This window comes from Physcomitrium patens, chromosome 14, assembly GCF_059467195.1.
Source record: "Physcomitrium patens ecotype Gransden chromosome 14, ASM5946719v1, whole genome shotgun sequence".
NCBI classification, from domain to species: Eukaryota; Viridiplantae; Streptophyta; class Bryopsida; order Funariales; family Funariaceae; genus Physcomitrium; species Physcomitrium patens.
Window position 1 is genome coordinate 3,354,560 of NC_143423.1, and position 27,200 is coordinate 3,381,759.

Here is a 27,200-nt window from a genome sequence, read left to right on the forward strand (position 1 = left end):
GTGTAGTTTATAAAAAAATTCAAACTAAATTATGATGAGATTTTAAAAATAACTACAAAAATATGATGAATTAAATATCATGTTTTGAAAATCTATGTACTATAATAAAACAAAGAGATTATCACGTTTTTTTATACATATTTATTTGGCTTTTAGGATTTCAATCATATATAAGAGACAAAAAGAAAAAAGAATATAAAAACCGGGTTAATGTAAATTTTATCTTCAAACCATGGTTGAAATCTTAGTGAAAAAAATCCTTTGCAAATACAAAATTGTTGTTAAGCATAATATATGATTAATTTAAAAATGGGATTAGGCAACATGATATTCGATCTAGAAGCTGACCATTGCAATACTTAGAATTAAATTGGCTTGCAAACTTAAAAAAGTGAGATTGATCAAGAATGGCAAGCCTTTGTAGAGGAGAGAGTGCCCTGGAAGAGCACAAAGATATCAAAGCAGAGAAAGGAGTGAAGACATAATAGAGCTAATAATAGGGTTGGAATCAGTTAGTTGAGAAGGAAGAAGATGGATGTACTTGAGCTATGACTAGTATTATATTATATATGGGCGAGGAAGAGGATCCTTGAAGAAGGAGGCGCAATATTATACTGGCCGGTCTCAATGTTGTTTTAAGGCAGAAGAAGGAGGCGCAGGTGCAGCAGCAGCAGCAATGCTATGCAGTGGTGCACTCGTAAATCCAGAAGCCGAGACGTCGTCCCAGGTATACTGGAGCGAGGGATCACCTGGCAGGGGAGGGTATCAATCAATCAATGCAGGGAGTGAGGCAGGGAGGGAGGGCTCCATGGCCGTGCGAGCCAGAGAGAGAGGGAGAGAGCGAGCGTTCCCCTCCCAGCTCTCTCTGAGGTGGTCTGGACTGCTCTGGTCTGGTCACCCTCCTGTTCCTGTTGTGCTTCAAATCTTCCCTAAACGCTTCTGCGCTTCTAGCTTCATCGTCTTAATCTCGGAATTACTGCTACAGAACCTTCCTTCAGGCATTCAATTGTTCCGTCAGGTAAGAACCTTATTGTATGTTTCAAACCTCTATGACACCTTCATTCTTGATGTTGTCCACAGGAAGGTTTTCAGCTGTTATTTATTATCGTAGGTTTTTTTTCTTCTTTTAATTCTTTCTAATATAAGTCTCAGTTACTAACTACTCTTTCTGGTCTCTCTCTTTCTCTCTCTCTTAAGCCTCCTCCTCCTGCCTTCCTCATTAGTGCGTTTCGTGTCTCCGTCCCGACATTTCCAGCTCTCTTCCCGCAACGCAGGTGTCTGTCTGTCCGCCTTTCTGTCTTTCTGTCTGATCATGATCATGCTCCTCGCGCCCTAGGATTCCATGCTTTGCACTTCGTTTTCTGAATGCGTCCCGCTGCTCTTGGATGGCCTTGAAATTTCGCCGTCACCGCTCGTCCGCTGGTGCTGTTCTTTGTGAATCTCTTGTTGCATCTTGAAACGGACCGCCTCCAGAACTATTACTATAAACCCGCAGACTAAAGGACAAAGCTACTTGATATAGGCAGTTTTCGATTGAGGTCTCCGCCTCCAGTTCGTAGTCCTCTTGGGATCTTAGTGAGCGCGACTTCTCTTTTCGCTGCTACATCCGGATGAAAGCTACGCCAAAGCGGACGAGGCGGGGCCTTTGATGTGCACTTGTACGATTTGTCTGCCGGCTTTGCGGGCGATCGAGATAGCCGCTTTGTTCTGCTGTTCACGACAAGATTTTGCTTTTGGCGCCGGGTTGGAGGATAGTGCGTTCGCGCCTTCCGCTTCCTCGATGAAGCTCGCCGGATTAGTACCCGTACGTCCGCTTCGTTGACGCCCCATGCAGTCCGCACCTGGTAAAGTCGAACTGCTCCTGTACGCTTTAAGCCGCAATTGATTGATATAAGCTCCTAAAATCCTTTTTCTTGTCGTTTTTGCATTATTCTGATTTAGCGCGGCGACCGTTTACTTGCTTGCTTCGCGGCCTGTCGTCGGCTGCGATCCTTGTAGAATGCGCCCGTTAACATGACGTGGTGTCTCTTCGTCTTCACTTCGAGGGTCCAACGTTAGGAACTGAATATTTCGCAGCCGCGCCACGGAACTTGGAACCTTGAGATTCAGTAACTCCCGCAGCGCGTTAATCGCAGTCCACGTAGATCGCCCGAGTTGGTGGCATAGGCTTTGTAATTTCAGCGTCCGGGAATCGGAACCCGAGTCTGAAGCCGATGATCTAGGAATGTTGGCAGCGGCCCATTGCTGCAGGAGAGATGGTCACGCTGTGACGGCAATGAGCTTTTCGGAATTTGTAATCGCGTCGCGGAGTGGTTCACTGGGGAATCGCGAGGGTTATGAAAGTCGGTAGACGTTGGCGAGCGAGGTAAAATTGTGTCGATGCTGGGCAGGCGCTCGACAATACGGGTGATGTCGCTCACGTCAGCAAGGTCTTTTTTATTCCCTCCGTCCCGGCGCCCGGGTCACAAACCGAAATCCGGGAAACCAAATGTGGTCGAAATTTGCTTCGTTTCTCGTGCGTGCAGCCGCGTCCTTTAAGCAAACGTGGAAAGCCGAAGGTGTTATCTCATGTTGGTTAACGACCACGGCAATCTCGCGCGTTCGAGAGATTATCGAATATCAGATGTAAAGACGTGGTCGCTGGCCGTGTTTGAGTTCGAGCAGGCGTTTCATGGATTCTAGGCTACACATTTGTGGCTTCGCGTCTAGACACGATCGACTGATCTCAACTTTCGCTCCAACATCTCAGCAGGATGTGTTTCGACATGGACGTTGACTGGGCTTAGTTGGTTTTCCTGTTATTGTTAAGTATTGTTACCACTGCTGTTATTATCAAGGTGTTTGTTCCCGAGTAAAGCACCGGATGGTTTCTGCTTTCCGCCGCGGAACACAAATCGATCGAGTGCGCAGTCTATGAATCTGACGACGTGCGGAAGCACCGCTTGTGCGGGTGAAGGGCTGGATAAGTCTGCACGCTTGACCTCTTCTCACAGTTGGATGTGTGCTCCTTCGCAGCTATGATCCACCATTTTGCTTGAGACGAGTGCTACACGCGTCTTCTTACTGCCGCATTGAGCTTTGTCGTCCAGGTGAGACCAAGGACGCGTGCGCTGTGTTTTTTTGCACCTGCTTTTATCCATACCATCTTTTGTGTTGAAGTTGTTTTCATTTATTCATTTCTTGATTTATTTATTTATCATTTTAATTTCTATCCTTATTCGGGCACTCGGTGCGCATCAGTCGTTGTAGGTCAAGCGGGTGTAAGTAGCGTTCGTGCTTAGAATCCGGTAGTGTAGACGATACAACTCGCCGTCGATCATGAGCAGCCTTTGCGTGACGATGGCAAGCGTGTGATGGTTGTAGTCCCGAGGAATGGAGAATAATCTAGCTGCTTGGTCTAACGATGTTTTCGTTTGTGTATGTGTGTGTGTGTATGCTGGCGTTCCAGTGAAGTCATGGGTTGCTCGAACACGCGCGTCCCTGTTACAAACGCGGCCCATGGTTCTCTTTGTGCGCTGGCTGTGTTTCAGCACTTCTCCAATTTAGGTGCGTGTTTGGGTTCATGTTTGATTCGACTCGTAATATCCAGTTAACGGGATGCTGGTAAATTAAGTTATGGTTGTCATGAATCAGAGTTTTAAGGATGTAGTCGATTTTTACTTTTGTCACCATTCCGTTTTGAGAGCTTGAGCATCATTTCTCTTGAAATGCGCACGTTTAAGAGTAGCATTCCAAATGCGCAATTTGATAGAAAGCAGTGTGAAATCTGCACTTATGCAACACTGCAGTGTATGAGATATCTCGTATTTGTTACGAGTTTTTTCATGTATGCGTTGGATCCTTTCTTTGTGCGCTTAGCCTGGTGTTTGACTTTGTTTTATTTCTGTTTTTTCTTTACAGAACTTATTAAGAGTGTGCACCTTTATATGGACGACGGCTTTGTCACAGCTGTGCAGCAAGAGTTCCTTTTGTCACCAGACGTTTATACTCAGATCAGTGAACCCATTCCTTCGTATTTCAGCAGATTTGCTCATAATGGTGCCAAACAATTCATTGACACGTTGAAGCAGTTGAATGAAGCGGACCTATGGCAATGCGTGCTGGAGTATCATGTGCATACGCCTCAGGATACGTCCATTATCCCTTTATTGAGTGTATCCAAGTATGTGTGATGGAGTTCACTTTGATAGTATTTGGGGCTGTGCCTTGGTTTGGATTCGTGTACTTTTTGAACCAATATTTTGCGACGGAACCACGGTGTAGATCGTGTTAATTGTTTCTCAATCTAGTCTAATTTGGTGCACTAGCGTGCAGGCCAAATTTACGTGGCAATTGAATCGTGTGCAGAAATCCGGCTCTTTATTACATTCCGAGCCTGGCGGAAGACCTAGTCCTGGTTGAGAAGGCTGTACAGATCCCAGCTCATGAACATCAGCAATGTATACCCCTTCGTGGTCCGGATTGCTTGGATGCCCAACAACATTTTCCTGCTTGTGGAGGGCAATCTTACATTGATGGCTCACAGTTGACTTGGAATTTCCCAAAATGGGGCCTTGCTGGCTTCTCCGGTTTTACTGTCGAGTCAGCGGGTATGAATGATGGAGTCCAAAGCGAGAGTAATTCCCAAGCAGAAACTTTGCATGACTGGGGTTCAGATCTTGAGTTGGCAAGCCCTCGGATGTTTGAGACGTGCGTCTTAGGTTCATCCTGGAGTACGAGCATCTCGAGCATGCCATTCACAGGTTAGGTTTATACAATTTGTTCTTGTTTCTTTAACTAAATTAGGATATTTTTGAAACGTCGGTATTTAGTGTGTAGTCGGTGGAGATTGTTTGTCATTTGAAGTAGCACGACTTTCGTAGTTTGGGTTATAAACATTTCTATGATTCTACTTCAAGAATAATCACGTTTTCTATCGGATACATAATGGTGTTTCATCTTGTAGGGCTGATGTCAAGTTCATGCCTAATATCGAATGTGGCGTCCAACAACAAATCTGATCCTGTTTCATGGAGTCCCTCATCTCTGGTTCTAGAGTCTCAAATGGCAGGATCCTACGCTTTTCACGAAGTACTGCCTTTTTCTGATGACAGCAACTGTGGCCAAATGAAGCTTACAACTTCTAGTGATGCTTCACAGAGTCCAGCACTCTGTCATGGTGATCTATTTTTAAGTCCACTCTGCACAAGTTCCACAATGTCTGATCGAGTCAGTCCACGGTCTCCTCTACTGAAAAAGGTTGTAGAAAGTGCAATGTCCTACTGCAGCGATGAAAGTCTCAGTGAACCAGCTGGGTCTGACAGGCCAAAGGGTGGTTTCTCTTCCGCCGCTTTGCCATTTGATTCTCAAAAGTGCAGGATTATAAACCATAGAGGCGAGGTTTTGACGCATCAGCCCTGCTCGTATGAGCTTTCAGAACCTGGACACGATGTTGGACATGTGGGCGAATGTCATTCCATGTTGGAAATGGGAGCTGAGCCGTGCAACCAGCGGGGAGCAACAGAGCGGATGACTGAGATCACTTTGCATGAACTTTCTCAGTACTTTCATATGCCTATCACTCAAGCTTCCAAAGAGCTCAAAGTTGGTCTCACTGTATTGAAAAAACGGTGCCGGGAGTTTGGGATCCCTAGGTGGCCACATCGCAAAATGAAGAGCTTGGATAGTCTCATTCAAAATATACAGGTCACTTTTCGTCTTGGACTTTGCATGTTGGTATGGGATTGGGTGTGGCTTATTCCGAGTCATGTTAACGGTTCCTTGATATTCTCATTTATGAAAACAATTCTAGCGTCCCTGAGATGAGGGCTTTTCAATCATATGTAGCATTTGACTCTTTCCGATTTTGTTAAGTGGCCGCTTAGAACTGATAAGCACATCATGGACCGTTGGTGGGAGTCCAGACTTGCTTACTTTGAAGATGATAACCGTGAGCCCTCTTTATCTGCAAGGAATTCAGAGTTGCGTAGCATGCAGACTTTTTCGATGTGTGTCTGAATGTGTTCGTTGATTCCCTGGGATTTCTGTGAGCTGATTAAATTTTTGTGTCTTTTTCATGTCTATTTTGAAGTTTTGTTTAGAAAGTTTTACCTTGTGCATCCAAAGCGACTCGTAGTCAACATATGGTTTCAGACAGTTGTAAGTTTTTGAGATGCGTTGTTATTCAGGAGTTGGCCAGGGGCCCTGAAGGTGGGACATCAGGGCCCGTGATGAGTGCTGTCAAGGAACTTGAGCATCAGAAGAAGCGAATGGAGGAACGCCCCGGTACTGAGCTTGCGGAGCGAACCAAACGATTAAGACAAGCTTGTTTCAAGGCCAGCTACAAGAAACGTCGTCAGGCACTTACGAGTCTCCTCCAGCAAGATGTTGGGGTAGAGATGTGTAAGGATGCAGTGGTTGGTGAGCTGCCTTCTGTCCAAATTCGGTAACTTTTTAGCCGGTTAACTTCATCGAGTGTGGCGCACTTTCGCACCTAGACTTGAAATCGGCGACTTAAGGCCGGTAGTAGTTTTCAGCAATGAACTTGTTCTGCAAGGTTCGACTTTCAGATCAATAATCTTTTTAGCTTTTTTCACATTCTTTAATAAACTTATAGAAGTGTGTGGAAAGTGAACGAAGTTCATATGATGTAGCGATTCAATACATCAGAGTTTTGCAAGTATTTCTACACTGCGATTGTCAAGCAAGAGTAGTTTCCTATTGAGCAGGTGTTACTTAGTCTCAGCGAGTTTAGCATACATGAGAGTTTGGTCGATGACCCTTAGGTGGAAAAAGTTGAAAAAGTTCAAAATTTTCGCTGGACACATAGTAGGCGGCCATATGAAAGGAGGCTTACCCTCACACAAGACTTTCCTCCTATCCTTTTTCCTTAATGTTTCTGTAATAGAATGGATAGTGGTCTGAGCATGGAGATCAGTACCATTTACCATTACTTATTATTTGTTATTATATATATATATATTTCCATAATAAAAACATAGGAATGAAACTTAGAGCTTATTGAAATATTTTATAATGATTAAGAAATATTAAAAACCTTATTTTCAACATAGTAGATTGTGTGTCAAAAAATATAGAAAATAAATATTAATACATCAAAAAATAGGTTCTCATTTCTAAAAAAACTTTATAACAGGCCTATATTGAATAATTTAGAATTGAAATAGTATTTAATTATTGATATAGAATAAAATAAAATAAACTTTACTTTTCCAAAAAAAAACAATTATGCACGAAATCTTTTTATAAAACTAGACAGTTCTGAATAAATTGATAAATAAAAATTATTGTTTCAATATTCAATTGTTTTTGGCATTTAACTTAAACAATTAATGTGAAATTCAAAAAATCTTTCTTATTAAAAAATTAAAATTATTTTAAAGTTTTAAATCATAACTTGTGAATGAAAGGAAACATGTAGTCATATTTCAAAAATAACAATAACAATAAAAATAAAAATAATATTTTTATTTTGCTAAAGGATTTATTTAAATTATTACTTTCTTTTTACTCAAAACAATATAATTCATTGCAGATTCTGTTTTAATATGCAATAATTTTGTTAAGAAACTTACTTGTCATGTTATCTTATTGATAATATGAAAAAGAAATCTAAAGAGAATATATATATATATATATATATATATGTGTATAATAGAATGATGATCTTTCAAGTAAATATTATTTTCTTAATGTTTTATCGAAACCAATTAAAAATAACTTTCAATGCAAATAGCTTTTTTTTTTTCAAAGAAAAAAAAAAAAAAAAAAAAAAAAAACTTTGATAACATGAGTTTGGAATAAAAAGTTAAGATCATCTAGAACAAATATGTGACATAAGTGAAAAACAAAAAAAAAAAAAAAAAAAAAAAAAAAACATTAATTTACTTTTAACAATATGAAAAAGTAATCTAATATTTAAATTTTTATTATTTTATTGAATGACATTAGATTAATAAATTATATCTTTCATGACGTAGAATATCTAAATTTATTATGTAATAAAATTTTATAACATTGCTGTAACATTTCAACCAATTTAATTAAAATTTGCATACTAAATCACATACATATCTGATAAATTTTCATATCAATATGTAATGTTTTCTAGACAAGAAGAATATCCTTATAATTAAATATAAAACATAAAAAAATAAATTTTAATTTTTTATTACCATTGTTAAAAACATTCATTTTATATACACTAAAACTTTGAAATACATATACATCAAAAAATTAACTTGAATATAATCCAAAAGTTTATTATAATATCATTTGAATAGGATTATGTAATATCAAACAGATACAAAAATAATTATAAGAAATATTAAAATTTAATTATTTTTTATTTAATTTTCTTGAAAATAATAATTAAAATTAAATTTAAAATACAAGTCATTGTGCATTATAATTTCAAAGGAAATATAACAAGTCGATTTTAAGTTTTCATATAAATTTCCGTTGCTCTTTAAAATAAATTTAATTTTAAAGCAAGAATTACTAGTAACTTTTCTTAAAATACGAGGTTAAGAATTTTTAAATATAAATAAATTTGTAACATAAAAGAAGCCACTTTACATATATCTAATAATCAATTTTTATAATAGATGGATTCTTAAATAATTATTTTTTATAATAAAATAATTATTTATAAATAAAACATAGTTTAATTTATATGAAAATTATTTGGCACTTATAAATCTGGTTTGATTCCATGCTACCAAAATATATATATTATATAGAACTCATAAAAACAGTTTGAGAAATACTGAAAGATGAAATTAATAATATTGCAAGGCTTTCGATAATTATTTTACGGAAAATTTCTCCAAATACATATTTTTATTTTCAAATTTTACCAAGATATTTAAAATTTAGAATTTATAGATTTTAATTGATGTATTATTTTTCATAATATTTTATATTCACTATAAGAACATTAGTTGCTTAAGACAAAATATTTTACATTTCTTTTCCTGTTGTGAAGTAGAATAAGAAAATATATTTCAAATATGATTTAAGACGACTCTTTTTAATGGCCCGTAAAAATCACATATTAAAATTATTTTTTTGTAGGCATATGAATATTCTTAAAACGATTCATCATCTTGATTGCAAAATGACTTATAATTTAACTTACCTAATGTAAGTTTTAATGAGTATAAATATTTTCTGTGTTCATATATTATATTTAAATATCATATTCTGTTTATATATATTTTTTAAATATTATATTTCTGTTTATATTATACTTTGAATTCTTACATAATCAAGATAAAAATTTATTTTATTATTAAAATACTGCTTGTTATTTCTGTTCACATATTATTTTTCTGTTTTTATAATACTGCTATTACAAGAAATATAAATTTATCTAAATTATGTAAGTAGTGAAAAGTCTATTTTTTCTAAGGTACTTTATCTATATTTAAATTTATATTTCAAAAAAAAATTAATGTATAATTGGAAAACATCAAATAATTGACATTATTACATAACAAATATACCTTAAATATTTAAATAATTAAAATAAGGATATAAAATATATATTAGATATATATTTTGAATATATGTACATTTGAAATATATGTATTTTTAAAATATATCTTACATTTAAAATATGTCATATATTTAAAATATGTCATATATTTAAAATATATCTTATATTTAAAATATATCTTATATTCAAAATATAACTTATATTTAAAATATAACTTATATTTAAAATATAACTTATATTTAAAATATAACTTATATTTAAAATATAACTTATATTTAAAATATATCTTGTATTTAAAATATATCTTATATTGAAAATATATCTTATATTGAAAATATATCACATATTTAAAATATATCTTATATTGAAAATATATCATATATTCAAAATATATCATATATTCAAAATATATCTTATATTTAAAATATATCTTATATTTAAAATATAACTTGTATTTAAAATATATCTTATATTGAAAATATATCTTATATTGAAAATATATCACATATTTAAAATATATCACATATTTAAAATATATCACATATTTAAAATATATCACATATTTAAAATATATCACATATTTAAAATATATCACATATTAAAAATATATCACATATTAAAAATATATCACATATTTAAAATATATCACATATTTAAAATATATCACATATTTAAAATATATCACATATTAAAAATATATCACATATTAAAAATATATCACATATTTAAAATATATCACATATTAAAAATATATCACATATTAAAAATATATCACATATTAAAAATATATCACATATTTAAAATATATCACATATTTAAAATATATCACATATTTAAAATATATCACATATTTAAAATATATCACATATTTAAAATATATCACATATTTAAAATATATCTTATATTTAAAATATATCACATATTTAAAATATATCACATATTTAAAATATATCACATATTTAAAATATATCACATATTTAAAATATATCACATATTTAAAATATATCACATATTTAAAATATATCACATATTTAAAATATATCACATATTTAAAATATATCACATATTTAAAATATATCACATATTTAAAATATATCACATATTTAAAATATATCACATATTTAAAATATATCACATATTTAAAATATATCACATATTTAAAATATATCACATATTTAAAATATATCACATATTTAAAATATATCACATATTTAAAATATATCTTATATTTAAAATATATCACATATTTAAAATATCTTATATTGAAAATATATCACATAGTTAAAATATATCACATATTTAAAATATATCACATATTTAAAATATATCACATATTTAAAATATATCACATATTTAAAATATATCATATATTTAAAATATATCACATATTTTAAATATATCATATATTTAAAATATATCACATATTTTAAATATATCATATATTTAAAATATATCTTATATTTATCTTATATATTTAAGATATATTTATATTTCAAAACTACAATATATATACAGCATAAAAGTTATGACATAAATTATATTGTATCATATGAAATAATTTTGAAATTACTACTTGAATACAAATTTAGCTAGTTAAAACAATATTTTAAATCAATTTAAAATTTAATGGTGCAATCTTATAAGATAAGTATTGTGATTAATTTTTCTTTTTTGAAAATTTCTAGAATAAAAATTAAGAAAAAAAAATATTCCACCCTAAATGTATATAAATATTTTATTAATAAGTTCTAATAAATATATTAATATATGATTGAGGAAAATAAAGTATATTCAAGAACTAATAATTTTATACAAAGCAAGTATTTATTTTTATTTTTTTGATTTTTTTTTTCATTCTTAAAATTTTTTGTTTCAAAATAAAGGCTTTTACTTTAAAAATTTAATATAATAGTAATAGAAAAAATAAAAAATCTCTATTTGCTTGATTTTGTTTTTGATTAAGTGAATAAGATTATGTTAAAATTTTAACTTGGTTATCAACTATAGCTAATTTAATTTTAAATAAAATTATATCCTAATAAAAAATTAATTATAAAGTTCAAAAATATTACCTCTTTAAATAATTAATCAAACTTAGCCCAAAAAACTAAGTAGAAAATAAAATATATTAGTTTTTTTTATTAAAAATTAAATATTAAAATTTAGAAAAATCAAATCATACTATTAGTTAATAAAAGATGATAATTTTTTGTTTTATTAACAATCTGTATAAATTTAAAATATTTTTCAATATTTTAAATATTTTAAATAATAGTGAAAGTTGAGAATAAATTTATTATACACTTTTTGTTAAACAAAATTTTAAAAAAATTCAAAAAAAAATATAAAAAATCATATTTATTAATTTTTAAAAATTAAAATAATTCTTTATTTATACAAATTTAAATTATAATATAAATTATTTATATTATAATGTTTTGTATGTTCTTAGTACTTTTAATCTTCTTTGGGTATTTATATTAAAATCTAAGTTAAATAATATATATATATATATATATATATATATATATATATATTCCTTAGATTGTTATATGATCATATGTAAATAATTTATTATTTTTGTGTTTTATATCTCAAGATTCTTAATAATTAGATAATTTAATTTTGCTTTTATTGAAAGACATGAACTCATTAATACAATATTTTACACACTAAAAATCTTAAAAAGAAATTTTGAAAAATCATTTCTCAGTCAAAAGAACATATACTTGTGAATTTTTATAAATAAATCTTTAAAACTATACTATAAATTTTTGAAAAGTAGATAGATTTTAATTAGTGTGGTGGAAATTTATATCCTACGTAATATAAACAAAATTTTGCATTTTATTATTAAAATATATAGTATTTTATTACTACTGAATTGTATGATAATTATTAACATTTTATAAAATATGAAATTCATTTTCGATGTCATTATTATAACCAAGCCATTCAAAATAAATTATTTAACACCAACATAGGATTTATTAACTAAGCAACACATTTTTAAGTGTATTCTTTAAATACAAGTTGATATCATTATTATATTAATTATATTTACAGGAGTAAAATTTCAATAAAGTTATGTTTTTTATTTAATTAGTTTAATTTGGGGTTTAAATATTTAATTATTTCTTCTGATTTAATTTAATATATAACTTAATCAATTAATTTCCAGTTATTATTTTGATTGTGAATACAAATTTAATTGCATATATAGATTAAATAAGTTTATAAAATGTTAAAATGCTATTAGATGATAAATAATATAAATGATTGAATTTGTGTTTTGTATAAATGATCTTTCATATATTAATTTTAAAAATTTAGAATTAATTTTAAAAAAAAATTCAATAAAAAATAAAAAAATAAAAAAATAAAAATTTAAATCAAAGAATTATTATTTTATTAGAGGCACTATTAGTTCAGTTAATTTTTAAAAATATCTTATTTTTATATTACTAAATTATGATAAATAATAAATAGATCCAATATTTTAAAAAATAAATCCTAAAATTAAAAGCGCTTATATGATAACATCTAAATACGAATGTTATCATATAAATAAATTAGATATACATCAAAATTTATCAAACTTTAAACAATGAAAATCATTAAATGAATAGTTTTAGTAATTTTTTAAAAATCTGACGTAATCTATAAATAGAAAAGTCTAAAAACTATAAGATGTGATTAAATACATTATTCGTTAATATGATGATGAATTTGATAACATGGTAAAATTTAAATTTTTAGGTGTTGTTAAATAAAAATGTACTGAAAAACACAAAAATAACTCCTGTCAATAATAATCCAATGATTGTTGAAATGATGTTGTGATATATTTATTTCATTAGAATTAAATTAATTGAATCAATAATATTATATAAAAATAAATTTTATATTATTTTACATATGTATAAATATATAAAAAATTTGAAATTTACATTCTGTAAAAAAAAAAGTTTATTAAAATAATATGTGGTTTATTGAAAATATAGGTAGAACTTTATTGCTTTAGAAACTTTGGATAATTATAACATAAACATGTAAATTTTTTAGAAAGAAAATGAATTAGAAAAAAAAATTACAAATAAAAAGTTTTAAAAAAAATTAATTTATAAAAATTCCTTAATAATTTTCTAATTTTAATAAATTAATGTTTTAGCATTATGACATAATTTATAACAATAACTTAATGTTTTAGCATTATGACAAAAGAATTTTATAAAAATTAATTTATTACAAAAAAAATATATAATATTTTATAATAATTTACTTAAACATAGAGTATTTATTTTTTAGATATTAAAAATATTCTTTTTTAATATTATACAAGTAATTTTATAAATATTATAATTATTAGAATTTTTTCGTCATACATTAAAACTTCTAAAAATCAACAATCTTAAGCATTAAAATACTCAAAAATCACACAAGAGAAAAAATGAAGAAGAAAAGAAAAAATTATATAATATTAAATCTAACTTATTATATTTAAATGTTGAAGCTAAATTTCTAGGTATCCTTATACCAATTGCAAGAAAAAAGTTAATAAAGTAATATGCACTTTTATTTGCTTTTAATCAACCCTATAGTTTTAATGTTTTTCTTAGAATAAAAATTAGAACATATATATATATTTATATATATATATATATATATATATATATATATATATATATATATATATATTCTACTTTTATTTTTATTTTCTAATTTTTTTTTATTAATTTATTTTAAACTTCTAAAATTTTACTAGAGTTTTTTTTTAGATTTTTATATACATTAAATGTTATGCTTCTCTTATTTCTATAAATATAAAAATTGGTATATACACATAAACATATTTTTGAAGTTATAAATTATTATAATTTTTTATAAAGTTTACGATATTTATTTTTTAATTTTAAAAATATTTTTGCAATAAAAAAATCTACATCAATAATTTTTTTATTATTACTTATAGAATTTTTACTTTTATATCTTGTTACATATAAATCTCAAATACATATGTTTTAAAAATTTACTATTAAATTAATTTTAAATATATTAGATTGAGAGGTAAGTGTTATAATGACAGGTTTAATGTTATTTCTTATGTAAAAATTTAATTATTTTTAAAAAATAATATAAAAGATCTATATATACTTGATTTAAAGAATGATCAGATTTTAAAATACATCTAACCAAAATAAAAGACACACTTGCTGTTATTGAAAATTACTGTTATTTATATTTATTTATTATTTATTTTAGATTTTAAATGTCTTAAGTATAAGTATTTTTAAACAAAATTAGTCTCAAAAAAGTAGATAACATAACATTATGCTTTCAAATATTATAAATTTTTATTCAAATAAATAAAAAAACATGAGTGTGGCATTTATAAAATTTAATAGTAAATTTTTTTATTGATAAAATTTATTAATTTATATAAATTGTACAAAAAAGTTACAATAAATTCACTTGATTTATTTTAAATTTTTTGAAAACCATGCATAATAATTCAGGTACAATTTATTAAATGTAAATTTAATTTTTTTAGTTTAAAATATGATTTTATATTTTGAAATAAATTTAAATATATATATATATATATATATATATATATATTTATATCTATATTTTTATTATAGATAAAATTTCAATAACGTTAATATAAAAATTATTTTTTAAAGTAATAAAATTATATATATGCTTTATAATAATTATTTTTTAGAATTAAATTGAGTACCATTTCATTGTTGAGATGACTTATAGATTTATATGTAAAATTTCGAAGTAATAATATTTTTAGCAATTTTTGTTTCGAAAAATTAAGCACAATTAAAATCAATGATATTTCTAATATGATATTGTTCTAAGAGAGTTAAATAAAAAATATAGATAAAAATTGATTATTATTAAAATTCTTTTTATGATAATAATCGAAATTCAAACACTCACAAATTATTACAATTTTTAATATATTCGAATGTATTATATTTTATGTGATATTCTAGTATTTTTTGAAATTTTTTATATCTTTGATTTGATAATTTATTGTATTGTATTAATATTATTAAAAATAAAAATGTAATAAATAGAAATACATTCAGAGATTTTTAATTTTATCATCCTTGGATTAATTTAAAGAAATTAACCTCTAGATTTAGCTAAAATACAATACTAGTTACTCTTTCTAATCCATCAAAATGTAAGTTAAAATATATGTGTGTATGCATATATATATATATATATATATAGAGAGAGAGAGAGAGAGAGAGAGAGAGAGAGATTTTTTTAATAATCCATCTTAATTTTATTTTACAAAAAATTTCTTAAAAAAAGTCAAAAATTTAAAACTTTAAAGTTTTAATAATAAAAAAATATATGCAATATAGTAAGTTATTTGGTTTTATAATACACCATTTTACTTCAACAAATTTTAATACATTACATATGTAAGTGCTAAGCTATTAGAAGCAAATTTAGGTTATATATTGTTTTGATTAAAGATTTACCTGTTTTTGTGGTTTTATCTTTTCATATATTATTTATGTTTAAAAATAAATAAAAATGTCAAATTATACAGTTAGTATTTTATAATGAAAAAACTTATTGAATTAAATAATAATAATTATAAACGTAATAAATTTAATCATTAATATATATAAGAAAAATTAATTCTGATTTAGATATAAGTACATTGAATTCCAAAGCTGATATTTATAATAGAATTTTTTAAAAAAATATTAAATAATATTTTTATTTTGACATATCGATTTCTTGTTTATTATTATATCATGCATAAATAGTCTCTTGTTTGGATTTGCTTCTCCTTGTTCATTATGCTTGGTTAGTGTTTTTAAGTGAATAATAAGCTAAACATTCATTTATAAATATAAGTTTAAAAAATTATAACTATTCTCTAAGTATTATCTCAATGACTCTTAAAATAATTAAATTTAGTACCAAGACTCTCAAATTAGATAGGATATCTTTTAGAAATAGTTCAACTTCTGTAGATATTATTTTGTAAAAAAAGATTGATATAATATATTTTATGCTAAGTTTTTATTTTTAAATTGCAAGATATTTATAATTTTTTTTATGTACCAGAATATTTGTATTGATATTTCTTTTTCCAAGAATAATATCAAAGGTCAGTAGTATTTTACTTTAGATTTTTCAGAACTGATAATTAAATATTAACAGATCTTCGTTGGTACAGAAAATTACAAGATAAGAACCTAAATATATAAAACTGAAATTCTGTATGTATATGTGCATATATATATATATATATATATATTCATAAATCATTAACGCTTAAAATTTAATGATGGATTTATAAATTATTTCAGAAAAAGCTGTCTTGAAAAACTCATTCTTACACTGATATAAACTTGTAATAAATGACAATTACATCAATTTAATATATGATAATAAAGTGTAATAAAAAAGAATGAATATGACTCTTTATAGTTTGCATTATATTATTTTTAGCTTAAATTATTAGGTATTTCTTTGAGATACTAAAAATTTTAATTTATCAATTTTTGGCTAGTTGAATTGTATTTAAACAAAAAATACCATTTTTTAATTTATGAGTTTTCCCTTTCTTAAGATTTAAATTACAACAGACAATAATTTTCTATTATGAACAAAATGGTAGTTACTGTGCCAAATATTATAGAATAAAATTAAAAATTAAAAACTAGATTAAGCTAATTATCAAAAAAAATTACTTCATAACGTACTTTACTATAATTTCAAGATATAAGTAATACTTTCAGTATAAAAAACGGTTTTATCAATTAAAGCTTGAAATATTTTTATAAGTATAAATGAACATTTATTACACCTCTTTAAAAAAAATGATCTATTTTCAATAAAATTAATATTTACAAGAATACCAACAAGTTAAGAAATAAATATAGTATTTTACACAATTTGTGATCTTGGTAGAAAATTATATTTTTATAATTTTTATACTTCATTAATTTATGACATATACACTTATCATATTTTTATTTAACAGATTAATTATTCATTTGTATCTTTATTTATTTCTAAAGTTAAAATAATGTGATTAAATAGTATATAATTAAAATCTTGTATATAACATATTTTTATCTTAAGTTTTCAAATCATACTACAAATCATGAAGATAATTTTCTTTTACAAAAACATTTTATTTTAAAATACATAAAATTTATGTGTTAAGTATCATTTTAGATATAAACCAAAGAAAAAGAACTATTTAAAATTTAATTTTGATTTATATCATTAATGTTTTTACAAATATTGGTCATTTGTCTGATTTGAAGTGTCAAAGTTTAAATGACAAGGAAAAAAGAAATCAAGAAGCACAAGGAAAAATATGAAACCAATTTATAAATACAATACATATATATATATATATATATATATATATATATAAGATAATACATGAATATTTTTAAATAAATACTAGAAACACTAAAGAACTCTTTTTTTAGATCTCTTTTTATACTAGGACAACTACTTCCTACAAAGGCTTCTATAAAAGACTCTAGAACTCATTTAATGTTTTAGAAGTTTTATTAAAATTTGTTCAAAAACTTTAAAAGACCACAAAAGATTTCAGATGATAGTTAAAATAATTAGAAAAATTCTTAAATCTACCAAAGCTTCTAAAGAATTTTTATAAAATAAAATCTATTGCATATATTTAACCATTCTTTCTAATTCAATAACAATCTAAATAGAAAACTCTAGTAAATAAATAAGTTACTAGAGTTTTCTATTTAGATCAAAATCAAGTATATTACGTCAAAACTTTAGAAAGAAAATTCAACTTGACATTCTAATGGTATACATAAGAAAACAAAAGCTTAATTTAAATGTACAAAAGACTTTAAAATGGTGTTTTGTAACTTTTATTTTTTCCTGAGGATGCCACGGTTAATTCTTCTTAACATTATTTTATTGAAATCATGTGTATAATGTGCTCTTTGATTCTTCTATAAATGTATTAATCATGTATTCATTATCATTATTAATAAAATTATAAAATTTCTTTAACACATTATTTTAATTGTATGATGAGTTTATTTTAATTTAATAATATAATGAATTTTTATGATATTTTTTTTATCATAGTTTTAAAAATATTTATTTGTTGAAACAGATATCAAAAATAATGAAAAACTACCAAGAATATAAAATTTTATCAAAGAAAAATCAAAATATCATATACCACCGTTAAAAATATATTTTTATATATTTTTGACACATATATGTTTTATTCTTTCATAACTTAATAAATATACAAATATAATAAAAATTTTATTTTTAGTTTAAAATGAATTTATAGTAAGATATTACAAATAAAATTATAATAGTTTAAAATTTTGAGATTTTATTATTCAAAATGTTTTTTTCCTGATATGCAACCTAAAATATGTTTCATCTCAAAATCAATTGATCAAAAATAATATTCTTTATCAAAAAATCATGTTAGAAATATAAAAAATATCAAATAAATTCATAAATATGCCTATATTAATTTATGAAAATATAATTCCTTAAAAAAAATATAATACATAAGCATGAAATTTAATATAATATATGAATATTATAAATTATAATTCCATTAATTCACTAAAAAATAGTAAAAAAATAAAATTTAGTTATAACTTACATGATTTAAAAGCTATATATAAAAATGCATACACATACACACACATATATACATATATAAACATAGAAATATATAAATTTAGTCATAAATACTATATTAATATGTATATTTTTTAATAAATAGCTTTTAATAAAATATTATAAAAAATATATAAACATATATTATAAAGTTTTTAATATAATAGAGATTTATATTAATAATTCTTATTATGAAAACCCATATCATAAAAATATATTTTTAATGTTTTTAATATTTTATTATAAATATAGCTTTTATTTTTATATTTTTTTTATTAAAACGATATTTTTTATTACTTTTTTATATACAGCTTTTTTTAATAAACATATTTTAAAAAAATTCAAAATCTAACGTAATATTTTTTATTAACTGAAATACATGTAAATATATAAAAGAATTACATATATTGAAAACATGCCAAAATACCAAATCATAAGTTAATTAAAGTTTATTAATAATTTTTTATATGAATAATATTTTTATTAATTTAAGTTAATAAATATTTAGAAAATTAAAATTTTATGCAAAATAAAGTTTTTACTTTAATAACTTACGAATCTTATACTAAAAGAATAAGTTTATTTTGTAGCTACTAAATTGAATTTATTAAATTTTTGAACTTTATTAAAAACTATTCTGCATTTTATTTTTAGAAGAATATCATTACGTAATATATATATATATATATATATATATATATATATATATGTGTTTTAATTTTTAATTTTTAATTTAGAAGGAATTATCATACACAATAAAAATACATATAAATTAATTAAAAAATTCTTATACTTTATTAAAATCAATATATATATATATATATATATATTATTAGCTTAATTATCATATAATTAATTATCATTGTAAATGTTTCAATTAAAAGCAATCATTGCTTTTGCTTTTCTATAGCAAAGTGGTGAGTACAGAACAGTATTTCCATGGTAGGATGCATACTTTATTTTATGGACATTTCATACCAAATAAGAAGAAATTTCATACAAAATCAAAATAATAAGTTTAAAGAGAAAAATATAAAATTAATTTTATTTTAATAATATTTAAAACAACATATAGTATAGTTGATGTAATCCAATCATTGCACTTATTTCAAATAAAAAAATTTGAGGTTCAAAAATTTGATTAAAAGAATAAATTTACTTGTGGTTGTTGAAGGTGATAGATTTATTTTTGATTGAAAGAATATACAAATTTCTAAAATAAAATTTTATAGTAAAGAAAAATAAAATATAGGAAGAAACTAACTTAAAAGGAGAAAATCCAATTTATTTGAGTCTTGTTTACATTATGCTATATAATAATCACAAATATGATATAAAAAAATTAAAAAACTTATATATAACAAAATTGCAAAAGAAAATTATTTTACCTTTAATAGCAATTGTATAGTTTGTACATCAAAGAAATAAATTGTATGTTGGATTCTTGAAATATTTTCAATAAATATTTTTATAAGTCAATAAGTATTAATATCAAATAATATGATAAAGATAAAGGCTTATTTCTATTGAATTTATTTCTTTTATCATTAAATCACTTAATAACCACTTTAATATGTGAAAATGATATAATAAAGTTAGAAAAAATAACTATTATTTTCTTATCCAACAAGATAAGACATCATATATTATTAAATTTTTTATTAATAAATAATAATTCAAATGATATATATATATATATATATATATATATATATGTTTTAATCTCAGATTAATTTATTTCACATAATAATAAAATAATTAATTAGTTAAAAAAATAATATTATTTTAAAATAAGATCTAAAAAATAGATTTTTTAATGTATAAATAACATATATTTTATAAATTATTGATTTTTTATATTAAAATTTTAATAATATATACACTCGTATATATATATATATAATCAAAATACTTATAATTCATCAAATTTAATTATTTTTTATTCACAATATTTATAAATTAAGGCCAACTTAAGTATCTTCAAATTTTCTTCAATTTAATTTAAAAAACTAAAAATTAATACAATTAATTCATACAATATCATTTATTCTAAAATCCCTCATCCGTATTTAGATCTTATACATAAATAAATTTCTTTCTTTACTTATCCAATTAATTTTCATCCAATTAAATTGTATCTAAGTAAAATTTCATCCATCATAGAAATTGTAAGTAAGGCATAAAGATGTTGATAGCATATAAACATACTAACTTCCAATTTATAGAGTAAAAAAGTAATAGCACAATAATACAATGGCAACAATAATAAAATTCTAAAGTCTAATAATCTACCAATGTAAGGAATTTTCTTCCAACCATTGCAATTCCAACCTTTCTCTTGAGCCAACACCTCTTTTATACTAAGCCAAGGTTGACACTACTACTAATAATAAGAAAAACACATTGTTCTCTAGTTCATTCAATAGCTTAGTAAAGCCAAAACGTGAACCAAGAACACAATGTTCTATCTATAATATAATAAAAGATTATATTAGATGCTTCTTAAGTTCTTGCATGAAGGTTTCACAAATTAAAATGACTATTCTTTAGAGCTACAACAATATTTTATATTACTACATTTACTTGCTACTTAGACTTTTTTTGAGCATTGAAAAATAAATGGTGTTAGACTATTACTTCATCAAGTTAAAAGTCATTGTGGACCACATATTTATTTATTTATTTTTTGTAGGGGTCATAATTCTAGATGCTATAACAATGTATAATAGAAGTGTTTTATGGCTCTTGTCCCTTATGAGTTGAATTCCAGTATTGCTTCTATTCTTATTTTTTCAATTGATCAACTTTTATTTAAATAACTCAAGAATGATATCTTAATTATTTTTATATGGAATTTAAATTTCCAAAAAAACTATAGATAATAATTTTTTAGCCACCTTCAATTTTCTTTTTAGTAATTAAATAAAATACAAGGTATTTTAAAAATTAGAAATTAAAATATAAACTTAAGAAGAAAAATAATCCAATCTAATCTAAACTAGACTTGTATTACAAAGATACATATTTATCTAGAGAAGAAATATTAGATAGAAGATAAATATAGGTAGATTTGATATTATCTTATAGCAAAGCTTTTTAGAAGCTTTATAGACACATATTTAATTTAAACATATTTATAGTTGATTGGTAGGTTAGAGACTTAGCCAACAAGTTAACCATGTGTTGCACATGCTAGTAGCTTATGAAGTAAGCTAAGTACATAGCATATGTATAAGAAACTTGTTTTATAAGTTAAATACATGTCTCATAAGTTGAACACATATTGAAGGTCTTGTAAAATGTGGCCACATAGCTTCTAGTTAAATAGTATACATGGAGATAAGAGTGAAGCCTACTTCACTCTTATCAATGCCTTTCTAATCCTTAGTCTTGTTTTAAGACTTTTTAGTTTTTTTATCTTTGAGAATAGCCATTCCAATTTCAATATTATATTAATTTTGAGTAAAAATCTATTCTTTTTGATTTCCACAAGAGAATATTAAGTTTTTGGTTCTTCAAGATTCATATCCTTGATAATTTGACAAGAATGATAATTCATTGTTCTTATCTTGTTTTTAGAAGTGAATGAACTATTCCACTTTTATTGTTGTATTTTGAAGGTTGTAGACTATCTACCTTCAATCTAATATTTTAATATTGATTATGATGGCTTTGATGGCAAGAATCCTTGCTGATCTCCAAGTAAATTGCTTAAAATCAGAATTATAGTTAAAACTTACAATTAAATTAACAAATTAATTAGTTTTTATGATTTAGAACTTGGATTTGGGCTTGTGAGTAGTCAATCTTAGGATAAAAATCTGTTTTAGAAATACTATTGGTATTAATTTTGCCAAAAAGGTGTTAATTTCTTGACTTATAGGTATTTTAAGCCTTAGAATTGAGTTTAGGCTTAAAGTATTTCTAGACCCTTGATCTTGGTTAGGGGTTTTTTGATGTGGATGGTAGAAATGTAGTTGCTACTTTTTGCCTCCTCCCACTTGGTTAAGAGGGCTTGGATGGCTGAACCCCCTCTCTCTTTTTCCATCTCTCTCTATCTTCTTGTGGCGAAGCCATGGCAAAATGTTCCCTCATCTTGTGAATGCAAATCTTCTTCTTTAAACTTATATGGGCTCGGTTTTAACTCGCTCAATCTATCTCTTTTTGTTTTCTTTTAGTGAGACTTTGTAGAAAAATTCTACTCACTCTTAATTTTGTAACAGCATAAGGCATGCCTGATTTGAAGTTGTGGCAAATTTTTGGTGAGTTTTCAAAGTAGCAAGGATCTACTACCTTGGCAGTGTAAAAGTATAGGCTTCAAAAATCTATAAATCAGTGACCTTTGACTCAAATTTGATGTGGTTTTTTGGAATGAACGTGCTCTAAAGTTTAGTTTACTACTGCTTGGCAGTTTTGAAACAACCAGCTTTGAAAAATCGTATCTCAGTACTTACTTAGGTTTTTTTTTCTGAATTTTTTTGAAAAAGGAACTCTATTAAGTGTAGTTTTAGGAAAGATTATACTTGTAGATTTTGAACTATAAACCGATTCTTAGTGAATTTTTAAGTAGAAGGGGTCTGCTGCCTAGGCAGCTCAAGTCACCTTGCTTTGAAAACACATATCTCAAACGTTGAGCCTTGGATCACCACGAAATTTGGTACATAAAAGCAACTTTAAGTCAACCTCAACCACAAAAGTTCTCAAGTACATAGGAGTTGTAGAGAAATTTTGGAAACTCCTTGAATGACAAGGGGTGTGCTATCCTCAACTCGACAAACCTAAAGGGTTGCTCTCCTCAACTTGACATACTCAAGGTGAACTTTTCTTTCCTAATCACCTCCTAATTCCACTTCTTAGTGCATGAATTGCTAGACTAAATTTTTACTCATCTTATTACTTCTAATTAATACTACTTAACTGAATCTTTTATCTTGATTTGGTAATTAATTATTAATTATAACTTCCAATTACTTTTTACCTTTAATTTTTAGCCTTTACATTACTTTATATTTAACTTAATTTCAACTTTAATTTTACTTTTATCCTCAATTTTTAATCTTTATGTTAATTCATACTTAATGTATCTTTTAATTTTTATTCTTACTTTAAGAGTTGATTTTTAACTTTAATGTTATTTTATTACTTAGGAATAAATCAATTAGATGTTTAGATTTTCAAAGAATAAAAAAAATACATGATTATTTATCATTAAAATTAAGGAATTTACTTAATAAACATGTGACAAGAATTTAAGCCACTTCATCTAGGAGGGTTTATATTAGCTCGCATCTACAAAAGAAAAAAATATTTTGAATGCTATTCTCGGTAAAAACAAAATAAAATTTGCAACCATTGTAGATCTTTACAAGCTTATCAATACTCTTAGAATAAAAATTTCATATGTCTCTAAAGTCAATTATAGAGGTAATATTCAATGTCTATGGAAGAAATCAACAATGAAGTTCAAAATCCATGCCAATAAATTGTACAATTGAAAGTAGCAAGTAGACCAAGTTTAGAACTTAATCTCAAAAGTCTTGCTATTATAAATATGAGAGAGGCAAGGATAAGTATATCAATGAAGTTTGATGGAATAAGATCAAAGTTTTGAAGATTTTACAATAAATAAAAGCCTATCAAAAGTTGTATCTTTCTCAATAACTTGATAGATTAATTCAAGTTGCATTCATAAGTGCATTTCTTTCTAAGGGTGCTCTCTCTTGATTTGTACCTTTAATGGAAAAAGATTCATATCTTTTGTATGATATAAATTCATTCTTAAAAGTCTTTATGGCCATATTTAAAAAAAGTGATTGAAAAAGAATAGTAGAGATAAAACTCATTTTTTATGATAAGGTTCATATTTAGCCACTATATATCTTGTTGAATTTCAAATCCTTACTTATGATGTGAATTGAAATAACAAGACTCTTATCAATTAATTTTGATATAGATTAAAAAATATCATCAAAGATTTATTGTTAACAATGCCAAAAGTAGATTTGTTAGAGCAATTTATTACTCAAGCCATTACATGCAACAATTGATTCTTTAAAAGATGTCAAGAACAATAGTTTGATAGGAGAAGTATAAGTCAAGTCATGGTGATAACTTTTAAATTCACAAAAGCTTATTTATCAAGATCAAAATCTATACAAATTGACATAGTTGGTTTCAAATCTCTTATTGAGCAAAAAATGATTCAATATCATTAAAAAAGATTATGCATATATCATAGCAAACCTATGCATACTACTCAACATTGTTCAAAGAAGCAACACAACTACAAAATGAGAAGCATGGTGGCTAAAGACAATAATATATTAAAAAATCAATTTTTTTAATTATAATATAAATGATGCAATTAAAATCTTATGCAATACTTATTAAAGGTCCTATCTTTTCTTCATATACTTCACCTTATTTTATAATAGAAATTTATTTAATTTCTATTAGAAATCCATAAGTCCAATACAATCAAATATTTATTGATAAACTATCATAAATTCGAAGATTCCAAAAATAATTAAAAATATGAAATATTTTTTGAGATTTTCTAATTATTATTGGATCTTCATCAAGAAATTTTTTCAAGTTGTTTCTCCTCTTAAACGTCTGATATGTAAAGAAAAACTTGAGTGAAGTAAAAAATTGAAGCATTATTTGAAGTCTTAAAAATATTATTTATTTTTGCATTAATCTTGTATTTTGTTGAATTTTTCAAGGCATTCTTTGTAGAAATAGATGCATCAAACTTTGATATAAATGAAATTTTGTCACAAATGAGAGCAAATGACTACCTCCACTTAATAGATTTTTATTCTAAAAACATTTTAGTAGTCAAAATTAAGTATAAGATCCTGTCAAGGATAAGAACTTGATAAAAAAAAATAAACAAGTGAGACTTTTTTCAAAGAAAGATGAAAAAATAGAAATAACTAAATATCTATATTAAAAAAGAAACTGGAATGGCTATTGCCAAAAGACAAGAAAACTGGAGATCCTTGAAACTAGACTAGAAGTAAGAAAGGAATTGACAAGAGTGAAGGAGGCTTCATTCTTATCTCTATATATACTATCTACCTAAGACCTACATGGCGACGTTCTATAGAACTTCCAAAAATATGTTGACTTTACAAAATACGTATCTTAACTTGCAAGGTAAGTTTTCTATGTAGGCGCCACATAGTTAGCTTATTCGGCAAGCTACCAAAATGTGTAGTATATGGTTAACTTGTTCACCAAGTTTCTAACCTATCAATTAAATGTAAATATATGTAAAGTCAAAGAAGATATTATGAAATTAATCTACTTTTATCTACTTCTACCTATTCATATCACTTAAATAATAATTACAATAAATATATATCCATGTTCCTACTTCTAATAAAGTCACGAAATATTGGGAGTCTCTTCTAAGGTTGTGATACTAAACGCATTGTATCTCGCCATCTATTTGAAGAAGAACATGTCATTCTTGAAGTTCTTCATTTCAATTATATTAGCTTGAAGGTTGTGATAATCATAATGTCTCGTCCAACAAGTCAACAAACAAAGGTTCTTGAGTCAAATCCATTGATTGTTGGTTCTCCATCTCCTCAACATCACAATTACCAAGAAGCTATAAACAAGGATTGAAAGTAGAATGTTATCTTGCTTAGATCTTGTTTCTTTTATAAGGAAAGTTTTCATCTTGATTTTGATGGATATCATCGATAAAAAGCCTCCACCGCCTTTTCTACATTTATAAGATTCTTTATTAGCTTCCATGTACATTCACTAATATCATATTTGCACCAATAGATAAGATATTTTAATTTATTTTGGCACCGCCTTGAATCTAGGACTTCTTCTACTTCGAACTCTTCATTATTATCTACTTCTATAGAAGGAGGTGGAGCTTGTCTTCTTCTTGGTATGTCTACTATCTTATATAGTTCAAGAAGAGACACGTCGAATATTAGATGGATTTTCATTGACTCCGGTAGGTGTAAACAATATGCAACTGAAT

General features: G+C 25.9%; 1 protein-coding gene across 3 annotated transcripts; it reads left to right on the forward strand.

Moving 5' to 3' along the window:
• The first annotated feature begins 817 nt into the window (after positions 1–817).
• On the forward strand, positions 818–7,047 carry LOC112291106 (uncharacterized). 3 transcript variants are annotated; one of them, XM_024538115.3, is made up of 7 exons: positions 818–1,018; positions 3,016–3,089; positions 3,449–3,546; positions 3,901–4,162; positions 4,348–4,742; positions 4,946–5,685; positions 6,168–7,047. In XM_024538115.3, exons 3-7 carry the CDS (start codon positions 3,456–3,458, stop codon positions 6,426–6,428), a joined length of 1,749 nt encoding a protein of 582 aa, XP_024393883.1. In that variant the 5' UTR covers positions 818–1,018; positions 3,016–3,089; positions 3,449–3,455; the 3' UTR covers positions 6,429–7,047. The 3 variants fall into 3 exon arrangements, with proteins under 3 accessions (XP_024393883.1, XP_024393880.1, XP_073394538.1); XM_024538112.3 differs by lacking the exon at positions 818–1,018 and adding an exon at positions 1,069–1,274; XM_073538437.2 differs by lacking the exon at positions 818–1,018 and adding an exon at positions 1,703–1,844.
• The last annotated feature ends 20,153 nt before the right edge of the window (positions 7,048–27,200 follow it).

Excerpts from the sequence above, each read along its gene's own strand:
- LOC112291106 (XM_024538115.3), top strand. The coding sequence starts at position 3,456 with ATGGGTTGCTCGAACACGCGCGTCCCTGTTACAAACGCGGCCCATGGT. Across the intron at positions 3,547-3,900 it reads TCAGCACTTCTCCAATTTAG|AACTTATTAAGAGTGTGCAC; the intron begins GTGCGTGTTTGG and ends TTTTCTTTACAG. Across the intron at positions 4,743-4,945 it reads CTCGAGCATGCCATTCACAG|GGCTGATGTCAAGTTCATGC; the intron begins GTTAGGTTTATA and ends TTCATCTTGTAG.